Here is a 17036-nt window from a genome sequence, read left to right on the forward strand (position 1 = left end):
TTCACCCTCCCTGTTTCCTTCTTGTCTTTTCCTCTTCCTCTCTTTCATATATTGACCACAGCTTCTGAGTGTCAGAGGTGAGACCTTGCTTATAATGACTATTTGCTATATATTAGTCTATACCTGCCTATAGTGCATATTGTCTACTGTATATTACTAACAGTTGCTATGTCTTGTATAACCTATACTGTTTGGTATGCTGTACACTAGACTGTGCTCATTGTAATTGTAGCTTTATTGTTATCCTACCTGTATATCATTACATTAACTTGAATAAAATGTATATCTGTTAAAAAAATTGCACACACACCCATAGGGTGCCAACAAACTATGGTACATAGAAATCTCCATAGGCGATGCTTTAAAAGCGTTTACATGTTACCAGTTTAGAGATGCACAGGAGGCCTGGACCTAAAATTATTGCTCTCGCTCTAACTTTCACAGCAATACCTCAGATGTGTGGTGTGATCACCATTTACATAAGCATGCAGGACCTGAGTATGTGTTCACATTTGTGCGTGAACATGGATGGATGGGGACGCTTTAAATTTATTTTATTATTTATTTATTTTTTATACATTTTTGGACACTGTCTCTTAAAAAAAATGTTATTCAACTTTTATTTTATTTAGCTTTATTGCTATCACGAGGAAAGACCAGCATCCCTTTGTGATAGCATGTGTAGTGACAGGTACTCTTTACAGAGAGATCTGGGGTCTATTAAACCTCAAATCGCGGAAATGCAAGTCCGGCGGAACAGATTGGTGTGCAAAACTCCAATCTTAGTCCACCGGACTTTTGGGTAAAAAAAGTCCGCCGGAGCCTACACACGACCGAATTGTTTGATCGTGTTTACGCGGCATTAGGTAGTCTGCTTGCCAGTTTTCTACGCCCGGAATGTACACGGCTGACAGAGCCGGTGTCTTGTCAAATAGCGTCCTCCATCTGATCGTGTCCGCTGCATACTGAGCATGCGCAGTACACAGGAACACAGATTTCAAAAATTGCCGAGGATGAACGGCGCCTGCGCCGTGAGTCCAGGTTCTATCCCCACTATCCAAGTGGACATAGAGTTAGAATAAAAAAGAGCCGAGCGCAGCGAGCCCGAGCCCGAAGCGTGGCGAGCGAAGCTCGCCCGCGAGGGGCCCTCTAAAATTCACAACCCTATGTCCGCTCGGATGGTGGGGCTACCACCTCCACCTCCACTCACGGCGCAGGCGCCGTTCAGCTTCGGAGATTTTCCGAAGCTTCGCCTGCGGACACTATGTGATGGCCGGACTCTATTAGGCAGAACACCGGCACGCTGCGCTCTGCCCTACGCAGGATGTGAGCGACCTCCAGTGCTGCAGCCAAGCTCCTTGTTCCTCCTTGATGATTGACATACGCCAACGCCATGGCGCTGTCCGACTGGATCCTGACCAGATGCCTCTGCAGCCTCTGATCGCCCGTAGCTCCAGCACATTGATCGGCAAGCGGGATTCTTCCTGCGTCCAACGATCCTGGGCCGACTGTACGCCCCAAACTCCCCCCTAACCGGTCAGGCTGGCGTCCTTTGTGATCACAGTCCAATGAAGAGGAAGAAACTTCCCAGACCGAAGGGCCAGCGACCTCAGCCACCAGAGCAGGGAATCCCTGACTAGCTGGCTCACCCGAATCAATCCAGGGACAACGGAGATTTGTCCCATTTGGACAGGATCTCCTTTTGCAAGACTTGAGTGTGGAATTGAGCATACGGTACCACCTCGAAAGTGGCTACCATGTGACTCAGAATTCGCATGCAAAAATGCAGTGACGACCACTTGTGGGACACCAACAACTTCACCACAGCTTGAAAGTCTGCAGCTTGTCCAAAGGGAGAAAGACTCTTGCCTCTGAGGAGTCCAAAAGCAAGCCCAGGTACTCCAGGTGTTGAGTCGGCACCAACACCAACTTCTGGAGGTTCAGTACCCAACTAAACTCCTGAAGAGTTTGCATGGTGATTGCCACATCCTCCCTTAATTCTGAGGCGGAAGCTGCTCTCAGAAGGAGGTTGTCCAAGTAACCCACGATTGTGATTCCTCGCTGTCTTAGCAAAGCCAGAATTGGCTTACCTTTCCTGGACTGTGGGAGCAACGTACTCTTACCCCTAGTAACATTCTTAATAATGTCATCTAGCGAGGCTCCACATAGCCTCTCTTCCTGGAAGGGCAAATCCGCCAGTGCTTTCCTAGATGCCTGGTCTACAGGCCAGCATTTCAGCCAAATCAGGTGACATAGCACTACTGCTGATACTGAGGCTCTAGAAAGCAATGGGGCTGTATCTAAGGCCGTATCACAGACATACTTAAGGCCCTGCACCAACTTGTCCACCAGTTCCATGCAGACCAGGAAAGTCTGTTGCTTTTCCAACTCACGGTGCAACAATTTAGCCCATTCAGTAAGCTTCTGTGACACCAGGGCCGTGGCTAACACTGGCCGCAATGCTGACCCCACTGTAAACATGGACCGGGCAACTGCCTCGGCCCTCCTGTCGGCAAGGTCCTTGAAAGCAGGGGTCCCTTCCACCGGAATTGTGGTTCTCTTATTTAACCTGGATACTGGGGGGGGGGGGTCAACAATTGGAGGAGATGTCCATTTCTTCAGGAAACACTGCTCAAAGGGGTAAAGCACCGCCATATGTACTGAAAAGGCCCGCTGCGGGCTTCCCCACTCCTTGTAAATAAACGTATCAAAATAAGTTAGGTAAGGAAACACCTTACCTGTGCGGGCTGGCTTGTGGGACCCAAAAGGGGCCGACACCTCTGTAGATGCCTCTGCCCTATCCTCCATCTTTAGGGTATCCCGCACTGCTGTGATAAGTGCTCCTACAAGTGCCTTTTTCTGCGCTGACCCGGACACTGAGTCATTCTCACTGTCCGAACAGTCCTGGTCCGCATCCTCTGACATGTCAGAACAGGGGCCGCCTGCCACGGCGGGACCCGAGTCTGAATCAGAGCTTTCCCCAGAAGACGGTGGGGCGAGGGGGTGTTTTTTTACCCCCCTTGCACCCACATGCCGCTTCCACCCTGGCAACAAAGGACTCCAGGATCGCTGACAGTGTCCATAGGCAACGCAGGTGCAGGTGAACCGGTTTCCATAACAGGAATGTCTGGGGAAGAAGCGCCAGCTTCTGACGCCATGCTGACCCACACTCGCCTGTCACCACTTAGGGACCTAAGGCAAGTCACACAAAATGTTCACCGTCCTAGCTGCCACAGACTGAGGGGCCCCCCGCAGGACTCACCACCCTGACCCAGGTACTGCACTGTGCTGCTGCTGTCCGCTCTCCCCTGTGTCAGCCACGAAGTGTTCTGTGTAAAAAGCTCCCTGTTCTAGAAGGAAACAAGCACCTAGCGATAGAGGCCGCCTCAGCAAAAAAACGTCTGAGGGTGCCGAGAAAATGGCCCGAAAGGAAAAAAACTGGCTGTGGCTACCGAAAAATGGCCGCTGCCTCAGGAAAATGGCCGCGGTCTGCGCGGCGGCCTCCCCACATGGCAAACACACCAAAACACCCCACCATGGCCCAGAAACAGGTAAGAGGACGAGCGGACCCCCAACACCCAGCGCAGCCCCCTGTCAGGACGCGGAGCCCTCCCCAGAGGACCCCCAGCCAGGTACGTGCACTGCACCCCCATGTACTCAGTGACACAGTGGCCCATAGCATGAGAAGGAGGGAAGAGACAGGGAGAAGAAAGGGAGAGTGAGAGACCCCCTATTTGACCTCCTAGGGAATGCCCAGCTGCTCCATCCTGCCGAGACTTACCCCTCCTGCAGGAACTGCTGGACGCATTCAACGGACAGACCCATCACCCAAGCAGTACGGGATGGCTGTCGGCCACAGCACACTGTGACATGAACAGCAGTAGCCCGGTCATATGTGTGCGCCAGAGCATATAGCTCACCGGCCGCCCCTGGATCAGACGGGGCATGTCGTGGCTGACCCAGCACATAGCTAAGGTCTGCTCACGCTCGATGGCCAGGCTGGGGAGGCTACCAGGATCTATATTATCCAGCCTGTCACCCAGCCAGGCTGTTGATTGTAGATCACAGGAATCAAAAATGCTGAAAAAATTTAAAATTCCCAGGACCAATGGTCCCACTTGGAGCAGGTCCTTCTCTTACACTAGGCAGAAAAAAACTGAGCTGCTGGATGCAGTGTGAGGGGTTATAGCCAGTAGGACCGCCCCCTGTGCGGTACTGCGCAGTTTTGCTGTTTTTAACATGTTATGCCTAGTCCTCTCCTGAAGGGGCGATATAATCCTACGGTCAAGATGAAGATGCTGTGTCTGTCAATGAACATTGCAAAGTTTAGGAAACAGCTTGCATTCATAAGTCTACTGGTATGCCGAAGAAAACGATGAAAACATTTTTTTTTATTATTGTGTGTGCCTCCAACAGAGAGATCGCCTGTGTCTAAGACCATCATCATCAGTACAGGAATTGAGGAGAATCAGCCCAGTGTCAACAAAGCCTGAAATAACTGCACACAGCCGACCTGTTCACAAGGCACAGACTTCACTCAACTCCCACTACAGGAAACCTGCTGTATGGAAAAAATGGAGGCTGCCATTACTGCTTCTGTCATTCAGGGTGATCCCCAGGAGCCAGGCTGCTTTCACTCTGTGTGTTCATGGCACAGGAAGCCCAGAAACTAGCATTTTCAAAAGGAGCTCATCAATGGCAGCCTCCATACATGAAGGAGCACATGCATGCTTTACGATTTATCCCCAGATTTCAGATGATGAGCTCAGCATCATGGCACTGGGGTAAATGGTGCACAGCCCATGTATAGCATTTGAATCAGAGAGAGAGTGGGCATCAGTGGCTGGAGTGCCACATCAACATCTCTCCTTGATTCCGACGTTGGAGGTGTGCATTGCCCCCCCCCCCCCCCGTTGTCATGGCATTGTGCTGGGCACCAGAACAACTGGAGAGAATGTATGTATTCATGGTATTTGAATCAGAGCATGCTCTCTTGTAATGGCAGAGCTGAGTACCCTGTATTGTGCATCTGTAAAGATACACATCGGGGCTACATAAGAGAAAGGATTTGTCACTGAAAATAAAGCTTTGCTAAGTAAAAAAAAAAGAAAACACTGGCTCCTAACTTTTTTAGCTGGCTCCTAGATTCAAAGCAAATTTATGAAGCCCTGCTGTACTTAAATTAAGTTTTTCAAATTTTTTTTAAACCGATAGAGCTTTCTTTTGGTGGTATTTAATCACCCCTGGGTTTATTTTTGCTAAACGAAAAAAGAGCGAACATTTTGGAAAAAAAATTATATTAATTTTTCTTAGTTTCCGTTATAAGCTTTACAAATAAGTAATTCTTCTTCACTGATGTGCACTCATGATAAGTGCCCTGATTATCCGTGTAAATGTGCCCTGTCAGAATTGCCAGTTACCGACTCTCCTTTCCTCAAGCTGTGACAGCGTCTGAGGAAAGGACTGTCGATAACCTGTAAGTCTATTTCTGTCAGAGAGAGTGCCTGATGCTTGCCGCAGGAGGTGGGGCTCTGAAAGGACATAAATAGACACCCTCCCAGAAATAGCCGATTACGCTGTAGCCATCTTTCAGCTATAGTGTGGCCGGCAAGTGGTTGCATTCATACTGCTCTTATACAAGCTCAAGCACATATATACTAGTCTATACTTATGTCACTCACAAATATGAATCTTGATGACAAAGGGATTAATTCACGGACGTGTACCGCATGCGATAAAGTGGTCACGTGACTCATTCACATAAATTATTGCACACGGTAAATAAAGTCCCATTCATCAAAAAACGATTATGTGGTATTTACCGCAAAATGAAAAATGTGCGGTTAAATATCATGTGAAAAGCAAATAAAGTCGAATTTACAAACGGATCAGAGTTAAAAAAAAACTTGATATTTACCACCAGGGATTTGCTGGAAGTATTGCATGCAGTATTTATCAAAAAACAGCAAGGGGGTTAAGGGGACCCCCACGCTGTTTTTTTTACAAATAGCTGCTGGTTGCTAAGGAGCGGGCTGGGAAGTTGGCCGCCGGGTCCTCAACAACTAATGACTCATCAGCTCTCAGCTGACCATTAAAATGATGAAAAAAAAAAACAGTGTTTTGGAAAATGTGGTAGTGTGAAAGGAACAAACAGCAGGGACTTCTGGGTATGGAGAAAAATGACAGCATTGATCCTTAACCCAGCACTGTCACAAGGGGACAAGGTTAGAGCGCCAAGACTGGTCCTTGTGTAAAGTCCAATTAGGGCTTCCATGTGGCTTCTTTTCTCTGGGCTTGGAGGCTGAACTGAGCAACAGGACAGCAAAGAAAGGTGGAATATGAGCGGATAGAAAGAGGGCCATTGGAGAGAAATCTTTAATTTGTGCATACCAAATTAAAGAGTAAATTCACCTTTAGGCCCCTTTCACACTGAGGCATTTTTCAGGTGCTACAGCGCTAAAAATAGCCCCTGAAAAAAGCGGCTCCTTTCACACTGGAGCAGTGCGCTAGCAGGACGGTAAAAAAGTCCTGCTAGCAGCATCTTTGGAGCGGTGTATTCATCGATCCTACCCATTGAAATCAATGGGGCAGCACGGCTATACCGCCGGCTAAGTGCCGCTGCAGCGATTTTAACCCTTTTCCGGCTGCTAGCGGGGGTCAAAAACCACCCCATTAACGGGCGAATACCACCACTAAAACGACTGTAAAGCGCCACTTTACCACCAACGCCCCAGTGTGAAAGGGGCCTTAGAAATGTGTTGCATGTTCCACCTGTATTTAGGGTGGAACGTAACATTTTCCAGCTCCTGCAGCCTCTTCTCTGACCTCAGGGTGACAGTGGGCAGAGAATCTTCTCCTTGTTCATGCTGTCTCAATTCAAAAACAGCACGGTAGTGTGAGGCTCCACCGACACGGTCATATCATTCCGTTTCCTGTGAATGACTAGACCACAACTACAGTCAGCCACTGTGGCTGTCAACTTGTAGATGTAAATGGACTGCCAAGACACTGATGAGCGCTCTCGTAGTTCATTCACATGGCCTACAGCTTGTAAACAGTCAGCCTGTATCAGAGGTACAGGCTGAAAACGGCAGCGCTTGATCCCAGGCGCAATGTTTTCCAGGCTCCTGCAGAAAAAAACATTTAAAAAAAATTCTGCAATATGATGAGCATTTGTTATTTTTTCTTAAAAGGTGAACTTATTCTTTAACTAAAAAAAAAAAAAAAACACACACAACACAACAAACCTATGTTTATCCACTTGCCCTCCAGAAGATTTACCCCTTTATGAGGCCATTCCTTGCCCTTTGGCACTGGGTTACTTTAACAGACAATTGCACGGTCATGCAAGGCTGTACTCAAACTAAATTTATATTTTTTTCTTCCCACAAATGGAGCTTTCTTTTGGTGGCATTTTATCAAGGCCAGTGCTACCACTAGGCAAATTAGTGGCGCCCGGTCACTGGTGTTATTATTCTCTTCTCTGTGCAGCAAGCAACTAACTCTCAGCATCAGCAGGCAGCCGCTGCTCCGTTCACACACTGGGGGTTATTTACGAAAGGAAAATCCACTTTGCACTGCAAGTGCACTGGGAAGTGCAGTCACTCTAAATCTTAGGGGTAGATCTGAAATGAGTGGAAGCTCTGCTGATTTTATCATCCAATCATGTGCAAGCTAAAATGCTGTTTTTTTATTATCGTTGCATGTCCCCCTCGGATCTACAGCGACTTTACTTCCAAGTGCAAAGCGAATTTTCCTTTAGTAAATAACACCTATAGTGTCAGAGGCGCAGCAGAGGACTGTGTCTGTGTCCCGACTCCTGAGTGAATGGAAGCAAGCAAACATTCATTGATGGGCACTGGTAGGCTGCATTTGATGGGCGTTGGTATGGCTGCATTTGATGGGTGCTCTATTAAAAAGGTGGGGTATACATCAGCAGGGGAAAGGTGTCAAAAATCCTTGCACCAGCCCTGTATTTGATCACCACTGGGTTTTTTATGCCATTAATGAAAGAGCATACATTTAAAAATTTTTACTTTTTGCTATAAAACATATCCAATTTTTTAAAATCTACATTTCATCATAAATTTAGGCCAATATGTAGAGGTGCACCAAAATTTTGACCGCCGAAAACTGTTTACAGCAGGGATATGCAATTAGCGGACCTCCACCTGCTGCAGAACTACAAATCCCATGAGGCATAGCAAGACACCCAAAGGCAGAGGCATGATGGGACTTGTAGTTTTGCAACAGCTGGAGGTCCGCTAATTGCAGATCCCTTGTTTGCAGCATCGGCTGATAGAAAAAAAAAAAGCTAATACCGAAAGGGGTCGGAGTCCGCCCCGGGTGCCTCCCATTGCAAGTCTCATCCTGGCACACCCAGTCCTCCACTCCCTCCTTGCCACAATCTCCGTGTTAAGGAGCTGAATTGCACAGGCCACAGTAACAATGTCACCTATCCTGTGATAGACGGCACAGTGATCCGATGACAGGATATTGAATCAGTGCGACGTTATCACAGGAGGCGGGACATTGTTACTGCAGCCCGGGCAATTCGAATCCACTCTGACTCATGGAGATCGCTGCTCTGATCCGGGCACAGGTAGGCTTTACATGACAGGCACTGGTGATTACTGCTGGGAATATGTAGGCTGCATATGACGGTCACTGAAGAGGCTGCATTGATCTCTTGTATTATGTTTGCTAGAAGTGCACCGAATGGAAATTTTGCTAATGCCATCAGCAGTGTGTTTAATCCTATGATACAAAGAATGATCAGAGACTGAGGACACGATACAAGAGATGGTCAGACTGCATTTTTCTTGTACTGTGGACATACATACATACATACTTTTTTTTTTTAACTGTCATTTTCAGCACCAAAATTTCCATTTGGTGCACCCCTACCAATAAGTATTCCGCTACATGTCCCTGGTAAAAAAAAAAAAAAAAAACCCCAACGAGTGTATCTTGATTGGTTTACATGAATGTTCTAATGTCTATATATGAGAGTATACAACACACACACACTATATATTGTGAGGTGCTTTCACTAAGGGATGACATTTTTAATCCCTGCTGAGGAGGGAAACAAAAACGCCACATCCCCACCGACAGGAGAGAGCTCTGCATTATTTAAATATTCAGAGCCCTGCCGCATGTTCCTCATTGCCGATCAGTGGGTGCCTGCGGATATCCATTGGTCAGCACCAATGGATATCTGCCGGCACACACCCTGCCCAGATCACATACTAGGCACATGATCATCACTCTGCTGCCATACTCAGATGTAAGGCAGTCAGCCAAGTGTTTTTCTGCAGGTGGCCCTGCTACCGCATTCCCATAGGTTAGCTCAGTGTGGCAGCAATCAGATTTGCAGCGAGGGCACAAAATTGCAATATGGGAGGCCGGGAACAGTCAGATATCATCCAAAGTAACTTAACCACTATCCACATTTTATAATCCAAAAAACCATCAATAGAGAGAAATTGAGGATCCCAAACACTTAAAGTGTAACTAAAGGCAACCACCCCCATTTTGGATAGTCTGGAAAGGAATAAGAACACCGGTCAGGTTTTTATTATGGTCTGTAGTAGGGGGATTCACTTTACCATTATCATTGAAATTAAAGAGAATGCCGAATTTTGGGTTGTCCCCAGAACACAGAGGTAAAATCTAAGGGTGTCACTCCCCTCACTTTTTGGAGCAGGGTATTGCCTCACTTCTTGTTTTGGCTATGGGACAGAAAGGGAAGGGAAATCTCAAAAAAAAAAAAAAAAAAGTATTAGCAAAACCATGAGACAAATGGTTTAACCAAGTGGGCTTGACCCATTTGGTTCACAATCAAAAGTTTGAAACTACCTGTCTATATAGACAGCAAATACCCATACGATTTTTTTTTCTCCTCCAAATTCCAAAAATCTACATGTACATTCTATAATAAAACGAAGAAGTCACAGAATATGTGAAAGAATGTTTATTAACTCAATAAGTTACTTGGGAGAAAAAAAAAAAAAAAACACCAAGGTCAATTGGCATGAATCAACATATTACAAGGGAAGATGCAAAACAAATGATAAAAACCATAGCAGACATAAGCAGTTACATATATGGCAGTGATACCAGAAGTCAGAGCCACTAAAATTACCATAAAATGAACTGTAACTAATCTCATGCTCCTGGTATATAGAAGTCATTGCAGCATAGTGCTGAAGATGAGAACATCTACACTACACTCTCTGTAGCATGCAGCAGCAAGCCCATTTAGACCCAACTGCTGAAGCTTGACATCAAGCATAGGGGGGAGCAAAAAATTAAAAAAAAATGAAAAATTGAATACATTTTCAAAAAAGAAATTATGTAGGACAAACACGTATACTTCAAAACAAGTTCTAGTATGGATTTCCAGGCAGTGAACGCATTAAATAGCACCAGTATGTCTACTCAACAGTCACATTGTGCCAGTTAAAATCTGACACATGGGTTTGTTAAAAGGCACATGCATCAATCATAGGTGGCACACTATGTCACAGCATCCTTCAGCAGTACCTGTTCCAACATGAGCGCCAGTCACATTAACCAGAAAGACTAGTAATAAATATCCTTCCTAGGAAGATTTGTACAGAATGTAACAGTATATTGACCCAATGGCATTATCTACACCTCCCAGAAAAATTAGCTGTCCCATGCCATGTTGGACTGAAAAAAAAAAAACGTTCTTATATCTGAAATTCAGACAAAAAAAAAAAAAAAGAAAAAACACCCCTAGCACTAATTTGTTCATTAGGCTTGGTATATACAAGCACTCACATGTAACAAAACTAAGTAAAATTGATCTTTGCATGAAAATGCAACTCTTTATCTTGCAGCCACCCAACATAAAAAAAAAACACTGAGACATTTTTAGAAGGTAGTGGATGTGACATTCACTGCAGGTGATTCTTCCTGGAGCGAGTTTCAAGTTACCGATTTATTCACCTGCAGTGAATTTCACAACCACCACTTTAAACATGCCAAGTGAAAGAAAAAAAAAAAAAGAAAAAAGGCGCTATAGGATAAGAAACATCCAGCTGCTTTTGGAAGGCATCAGTGGATGTTGCTAGACTACACCGCTTAATCTTGGGAAAGAAGATGATCCAAAAATCACAAAGTAGGCGCTCCAGTACCATGCAAGAGCATCATGGCAATTTGGTTCCTCAACTTTCCCAACATCCCACCAAAAGGCCCAGGGAGGTCACCTTTCCCTATACAAGCCAGTGTTGGGAATTTTTCTACATTTACTTTTCAAAAAAAAAAAAAAGCTTTCACTGCAATTTTACATAACAGACCGGAGGGGGGCAGTAAAATAAGCGGATATGCATTTTCAGACAAGGTCTGCTTTAATATCTTTAAATTCCTTTGACACAATTAAAAAATTGTTTGCATAAACTGGTATCTAACCAGTCAGTTTTTTAACCATCAAGACACTGTCAATAGACTTGGCAAACGGCACCATAGAATAGAAATGTGAAGTAGAAAAGTGAAGTGATCACAAATACAAAGAAGTCTTTGGATAGGGGTTAGAGTGGAGCTCCGGATTGTCTGAGGTAGTTGCTGGTGATTACACACAGGTCAGTTTTTTTTCTTTTTTTAAAGAGAATTCTCTTATTTGCATACATGTAAACCCGTTGCAAGTCTTGCATGTAGCGCTCACGGAAGCTGCTACATGTCAGCCACCCCACTGGCCTTTGAGGGAGGAGCAGATCCCATACATGAAGTCTTCACAGAAGCTCCCATGCCTGTCACACTTCAGTTGCGCCCCCCCCAGCCTTGAGTAAAGTAATTGATCCCATCCATGTAAATTCTCCTGGAAGCTCCCATACCTCTCACTTCAACCGCCTGGCCTTGGGTGAAGTAGCTGATCTTATACATGTAGTCCCAGTGAAGTTTGCCATACCCCTGGCCTTGGCTGAGGGAACGGATTCCATATAAAGTCCTCCCGGAAGCTCCCATTCCTCAGTGATTTACCCTCCCCAGCCTTGTGTGAAGGAGCAGAACCCATACAAGTGGTCCTCATGGAAGCCACCAAATCCCTGGACTTGGGTGAAGGATCTGACCCCATGCGTGAAGTCCTCCTGGAAGTAACCCTGCCTCAGTCACCTTCCCCCATGGCCCTAGGTCAGTGATGGCGAACCTTGGCACCCCAGATGTTTTGAAACTACATTTCCCATGATGCTCCTGCACTCTGCAGTGTAGTTGAGCATCATGGGAAATGTAGTTCCAAAACATCTGGGGTGCCAAGGTTCACCATCACTGCCCTAGGTAAAGGACTGGAGCCTAGATGTTAGTTCTGAAAACTGCCATGCCTTAGTCCCCTTAAGCCCAACCTCCCCCCACAGCCTTGGGTTAAGGAGCCATGCATGCAAGTTTTCTTGGAAGTTTTCCTTTCAAGTCACACTTTACCCCATGGCCCCGGGTGAAGGTGTTGATCCCATATGTGTAGTCCTACTGGAAGCTCCCATGCCTCTGTCTTTATCCCCCAAGGAAGGAATTTACCACCCCATGCATTTATGTCTCAGAGGCTGCAATACCCTCACCCTGGTTGAAAGGACATATCCCCAACTCCCAAGGAAAGGAACTGACCCCAGAGATGTAGTCCTCTTGAAATTTCCCATACTCCCTACCCTGGGTGAAAGAACTGGCCTTGATGTAGTCCTCCTGAAAGCTCCCATGCACCCCCCCCGGGCAAGGGGACAGACCCCCTGGGTGAAGGAACTGCCCCATAGAAGTCCTCCTGGAAGCTCCCATATCCACCATCCTGGGTGACGGAATTGACCCAATAGATGTAGTCCTGGAAGCTCCCATACCCTGCACCCTGGGTAAAGGAACCCTGCTGGAAGCTCCCATAACCCTGGGTGAAGGAACTGATCCTATGGACGTCCTCCTGGATGCTCCCATAACCCACACCCTGGCTGAAGGAACCCTCCTGGAAGCTCCTATAAAACACTCCCTGGGTGAAGGAACTGTTCCCATGGATGTCCTCCTGCAAGCTCCCATAACCCACACCCTGGAAGCTCCCATACCTCAATCACACCTCACCCCCCATGGCCAAGAAGCTGACCCCCCACACATGCAGCAGCTCCCATATTGCAGCTAGTCCAGCAGAGAAGTCCCATGTCCGCCTCCTTCTAGCAGTAGATGTGTACAGTAAAGTGCAGACGTGTAAACAGGCTGGCCGCCCCCCGGAAAGTGCACAGCTGATCGGTCCTCAGGAGGAGGAGAGGACAGGGAAGCGGCGGATCCGAACTACAGGCTGTAGATTGACCTGTAGGATCCTCTGAGCCCTCCGGCGGGCAGCCGCCACTTTGGCCTCACAGGACACGTCCCGGACCCGGATGGTGGGGAAGACTCCTCCGATCGTCCACAGGTCCTCCAGGCAGGGGGTACCTATGGAGCCGGACGCCTCGGATGGGGTCGGGCTGCTGCAGCTACTGCTGGCTCCGCTCTCCTCGCTGGCGGCCGGCTTCACCCTCCGGCGCTTCCTGCAGCTCAGCCTCATCCCTCTCCGCTTCCTCTTCGCCGGCGGCGGCTTCTTAGTCTGCGGGGGGGCGGGAGAAGGCTCCTGGGCTCTCCTGCGGGAGAGCTGGCCGGGCTCCGGCACCACCGAGCGGCACGACGAGTAGCCGTACACGTCCTTACTGCGGAGGATAACCGGCGAGAAGTCCCGCTTCAGGCTGCATAGGAAGTTCCACAGCTCCGTGTCCGAGTTCATGAAGTGCTTCGACTCCGGGACGAAGATCTCCAGCGCGTCCTCCAGCGGCTTCATCCCCGCGAACACCAGCTGCGAGCGGGAGTACACAACTTTCTCGTCCTCCATCCCTCCTCCTCCCGTCGCCGCCGCCTTTGTCTCTGCTCGGGCGGCCAAAGAGTTAACAGGGAGCAGATAAAGTGAGCAGCCGCTAAAGCGCCCCCCTTCTGGCCGTCCGATTTAACGCAGGAGCCTCAGTCGCCGGGTACACACAAAATGGCCTCTCCTAACGGCCCCTACTGTTGGCTATATAGCCGACTCTTTGAAATACGACGTACCCCGATCCCACCCACTATTGGAGATCCGGTGCCGCTATTGGCGCGCTAGCGCATATCCGCGTTGGCATTGGTCGGCGGGCAGACAATGGGCTGGGCTTTGCACGGGCGTGGAGGGGGTGCGCTGGGTGGAGCAATAGATGGCGAATGTGAGGAGTCTCACTAATGTCGGCCATGTTACTGGAGTGAGTGGAGAATGGTTCGCCTCACTTTGTGCAATAATGAGACTTTTATTGCTCCTTGTACATGGAAACTGAGGCAGTGTTTGTGTTGTGAAGTACTTTCATAAAGACACACTGCAAGTAGACAAGTTTCTGTAGTAGGCTTAGCCAAAGGCTGCCATTTCTTGTGGCAGTAACTTTACCTCAGAGTTTATGACTGAGAAAATCCATCTTATTTCCACTTTACTGAAATGTTCATGAACAAAATAAGAATCTCCTTTGGATATGCGTGAAGTCTGAGCGACTTGGGAACCCCATGAGTTTTGGACCAACTTTTACCTTTCTAAATAGCACAAAGTGAAACGAGAACTTTACCTCTCCATTAAAAAACGTCCGTAATAACTTTTTGTTTTATTGCAGAAGAGACATACAATAGGCTCCCTTCACAAAGCCCACACACCAACATACACTATATTACCAAAAGTATTGGGACACCCGGCTTTACATGCACATATGAACGTTAATGGCATCTCAGTCTTGGGCCGTAGGGTTCAATATTGAGTCCCTCCACCCCAAACTCGCTCATCCATGTCTTTATGGACCTTGCTTTGTGCACTGGTGCGCAGTCATGTTGGAACGGGAAGGGACCATCTCCACACTGTTCCCACAAACTTGGGAGTATGACTTTGTCCAAAATGTCTTGGTGTGTTGACACCTTAAAAGTTCCCTTCATTGAAACTAAGGGGCCACCAAATGATTTGGACCAAACCAAAGATTTGTGTACAAAGCAAGGTCCATAAAGACATAGATGAGCGAGTTTGGGGTGGAGGAACTTGACTGGCCTGCACATCAGCCTAATAGAACACCTTTGAGATGAATTAGAGCGAAGACTGCGAGCCAGGCCTCCTCATACATAGTTACATAGTAGGTGAGGTTGAAAAACGACACAAGTCCAACCTATGTGTGTGATTATATGTCAGTATTACAGTGTATATCCCTGTATGTCACGTTCGTTCAGGTGCTTATCTAATAGTTTCTTTAAACTATCGATGCCCCCCTACTGAGAACACCGCCTGTGCAAGGGAATTCCACATCCTTGTAAAGAACCCTCTACGTAGTTTAACTGGTTCCCGACCAGCGCACGCCGATGTACGTCGTTAGAATGGCACGGGCAGGCATATTGGCGTACAGGTACGCCCAATCTCTAACGCTGCCCTGCCATTGCGAGCGCGCCGGTCGGGACACCCGTGAGTCTGGTTGCGGGTCCCGCGGACTTGATCGCCACGGGCATACCCGCGATCGTCTCACGGGGTGGCTAAACGGAGAGATGCCTTTGTAAACAGCATCTCACTGTTCTGCCTAGCAACTAGTGACGCTGATCTCTGCTCCATGTGATTGGAGCAGAGATCAGTGTTCACTAAATGAAAGCCCAGCCCCCAACAGTTAGTAACACACCCCTAGGAACACTTAATCCTTACACTGCCACCCACTGGTTAACCCCTTCACTGCCAGTGTCATTTACACAGGAATCACTGCATTTATATAGCAGTGATTGCTGTATAAATGACAATGGTCCCAAAAATGTGTCAAAAATGTCCGATGTGTCCGCCATAATGTCGCAGTCACAATAAAAATCACTGATCGCCGCCATTACTAGTAAAAAAAAAAAAATATTATAAAAATGCCATAAAACTATCCCCTATTTTGTAAACGCTATAACTTTTGCGCAAACCAATCAATAATCGCTTATTGCGATTTTTTTTACCAAAAATATGTAGAAGAATACGTATCGGCCTAAACTGAGGGAAAAAAAAATTTTTATATATATTTTTGGGGGATATTTATTATAACAAAAAGTAAAAAATAATTTTCAAAATTGTCGCTCTATTTTTGTTTATAGCGCAAAAAATAAAAACAGCAGGGGTGATCAAATACCACCAAAAGAAAGCTCTATTTGTGGGAAAAAAAGTACGTCAATTTTGTTTGGGAGCCACATCGCTCGACCGCGCAATTGTCAGTTAAAGCGACGCAGTGCCGAATCGCAAAAAGTGGTCATGTCTTTGACCAGCAAAATGGTCCAGGGCTGAAGTGGTTAAGGTTAAACCTCTTTCCTTCTAATTCTAATGAGTTGCCACGAGTCTTGTTAAAGAGGAGTTCCGCTTAAAAAAAATGAAAAGTCAGCAGCTACAAATACTGCAGCTGCTGACTTTTAATAATCGGACACTTACCTGTCCCAGGGTCCAGTGATTTGGGGGGGTTGAAGCCCCGCACATCTCCCCCTCCAGCGGCGCTGGCATTGTAACTGTGGGTGCCTGACTGTGGCTTCACAGCCGTGCACCCACTGCGCATGCGCGAGCCACGCCGTGACTGGCCGCACAATCATCTGGGACCTGTGACATGTCCCAGATGAATGCCTAGAGGGAGTGGGGAGAGGTGATCTCCTTTCTGGCATAGAGGGAAGGGACGTAAATAGCCGAGGTGAGTAAGGAGGCAGATTACGAGGGACCCCCCTAGCAACAGGCATTGAGAGGTGAGTAAAACATTTTTTTTTTCCAAATGTTATTTATCGTTCTTAATGCAGCTGAAAAATTATAAAATAATTTTAGTAGGAGTGGAACTCCACTTTAAACTCCTTTCCGCAAATAAGTTTTATCCCTATTGTGGGGTAACCAGTATGGTATTTGTAAATTGAAATCATATCCCCTCTCAAGCGTCTCTTCTCCAGAGAGAATAAGTTCAATGCTCGCAACCTTTCCTCATAACTAATATCCTCCAGACCCTTTATTAGCTTTGTTGCACTTCTTTATACTTGCT

General features: G+C 47.0%; 1 protein-coding gene across 1 annotated transcript; it reads right to left on the reverse strand.

Annotated features, from left to right (window-relative positions):
* Positions 1 to 12300: 12300 nt before the first annotated feature.
* CCDC71L (coiled-coil domain containing 71 like) lies at positions 12301 to 14057 on the reverse strand. Its single transcript, XM_077473234.1, has one exon. The coding sequence runs from the start codon at positions 13853 to 13855 to the stop codon at positions 13247 to 13249; it is 609 nt and encodes a 202-aa protein (XP_077329360.1). The 5' UTR covers positions 13856 to 14057; the 3' UTR covers positions 12301 to 13246.
* Between the last annotated feature and the right edge of the window lie 2979 nt (positions 14058 to 17036).

Source organism: Lithobates pipiens, unplaced genomic scaffold (assembly GCF_037356315.1).
Source record: "Lithobates pipiens isolate NorthernLeopardFrog02 unplaced genomic scaffold, aLitPip1_a1.2 Scaffold_8, whole genome shotgun sequence".
NCBI classification, from domain to species: domain Eukaryota; kingdom Metazoa; phylum Chordata; class Amphibia; order Anura; family Ranidae; genus Lithobates; species Lithobates pipiens.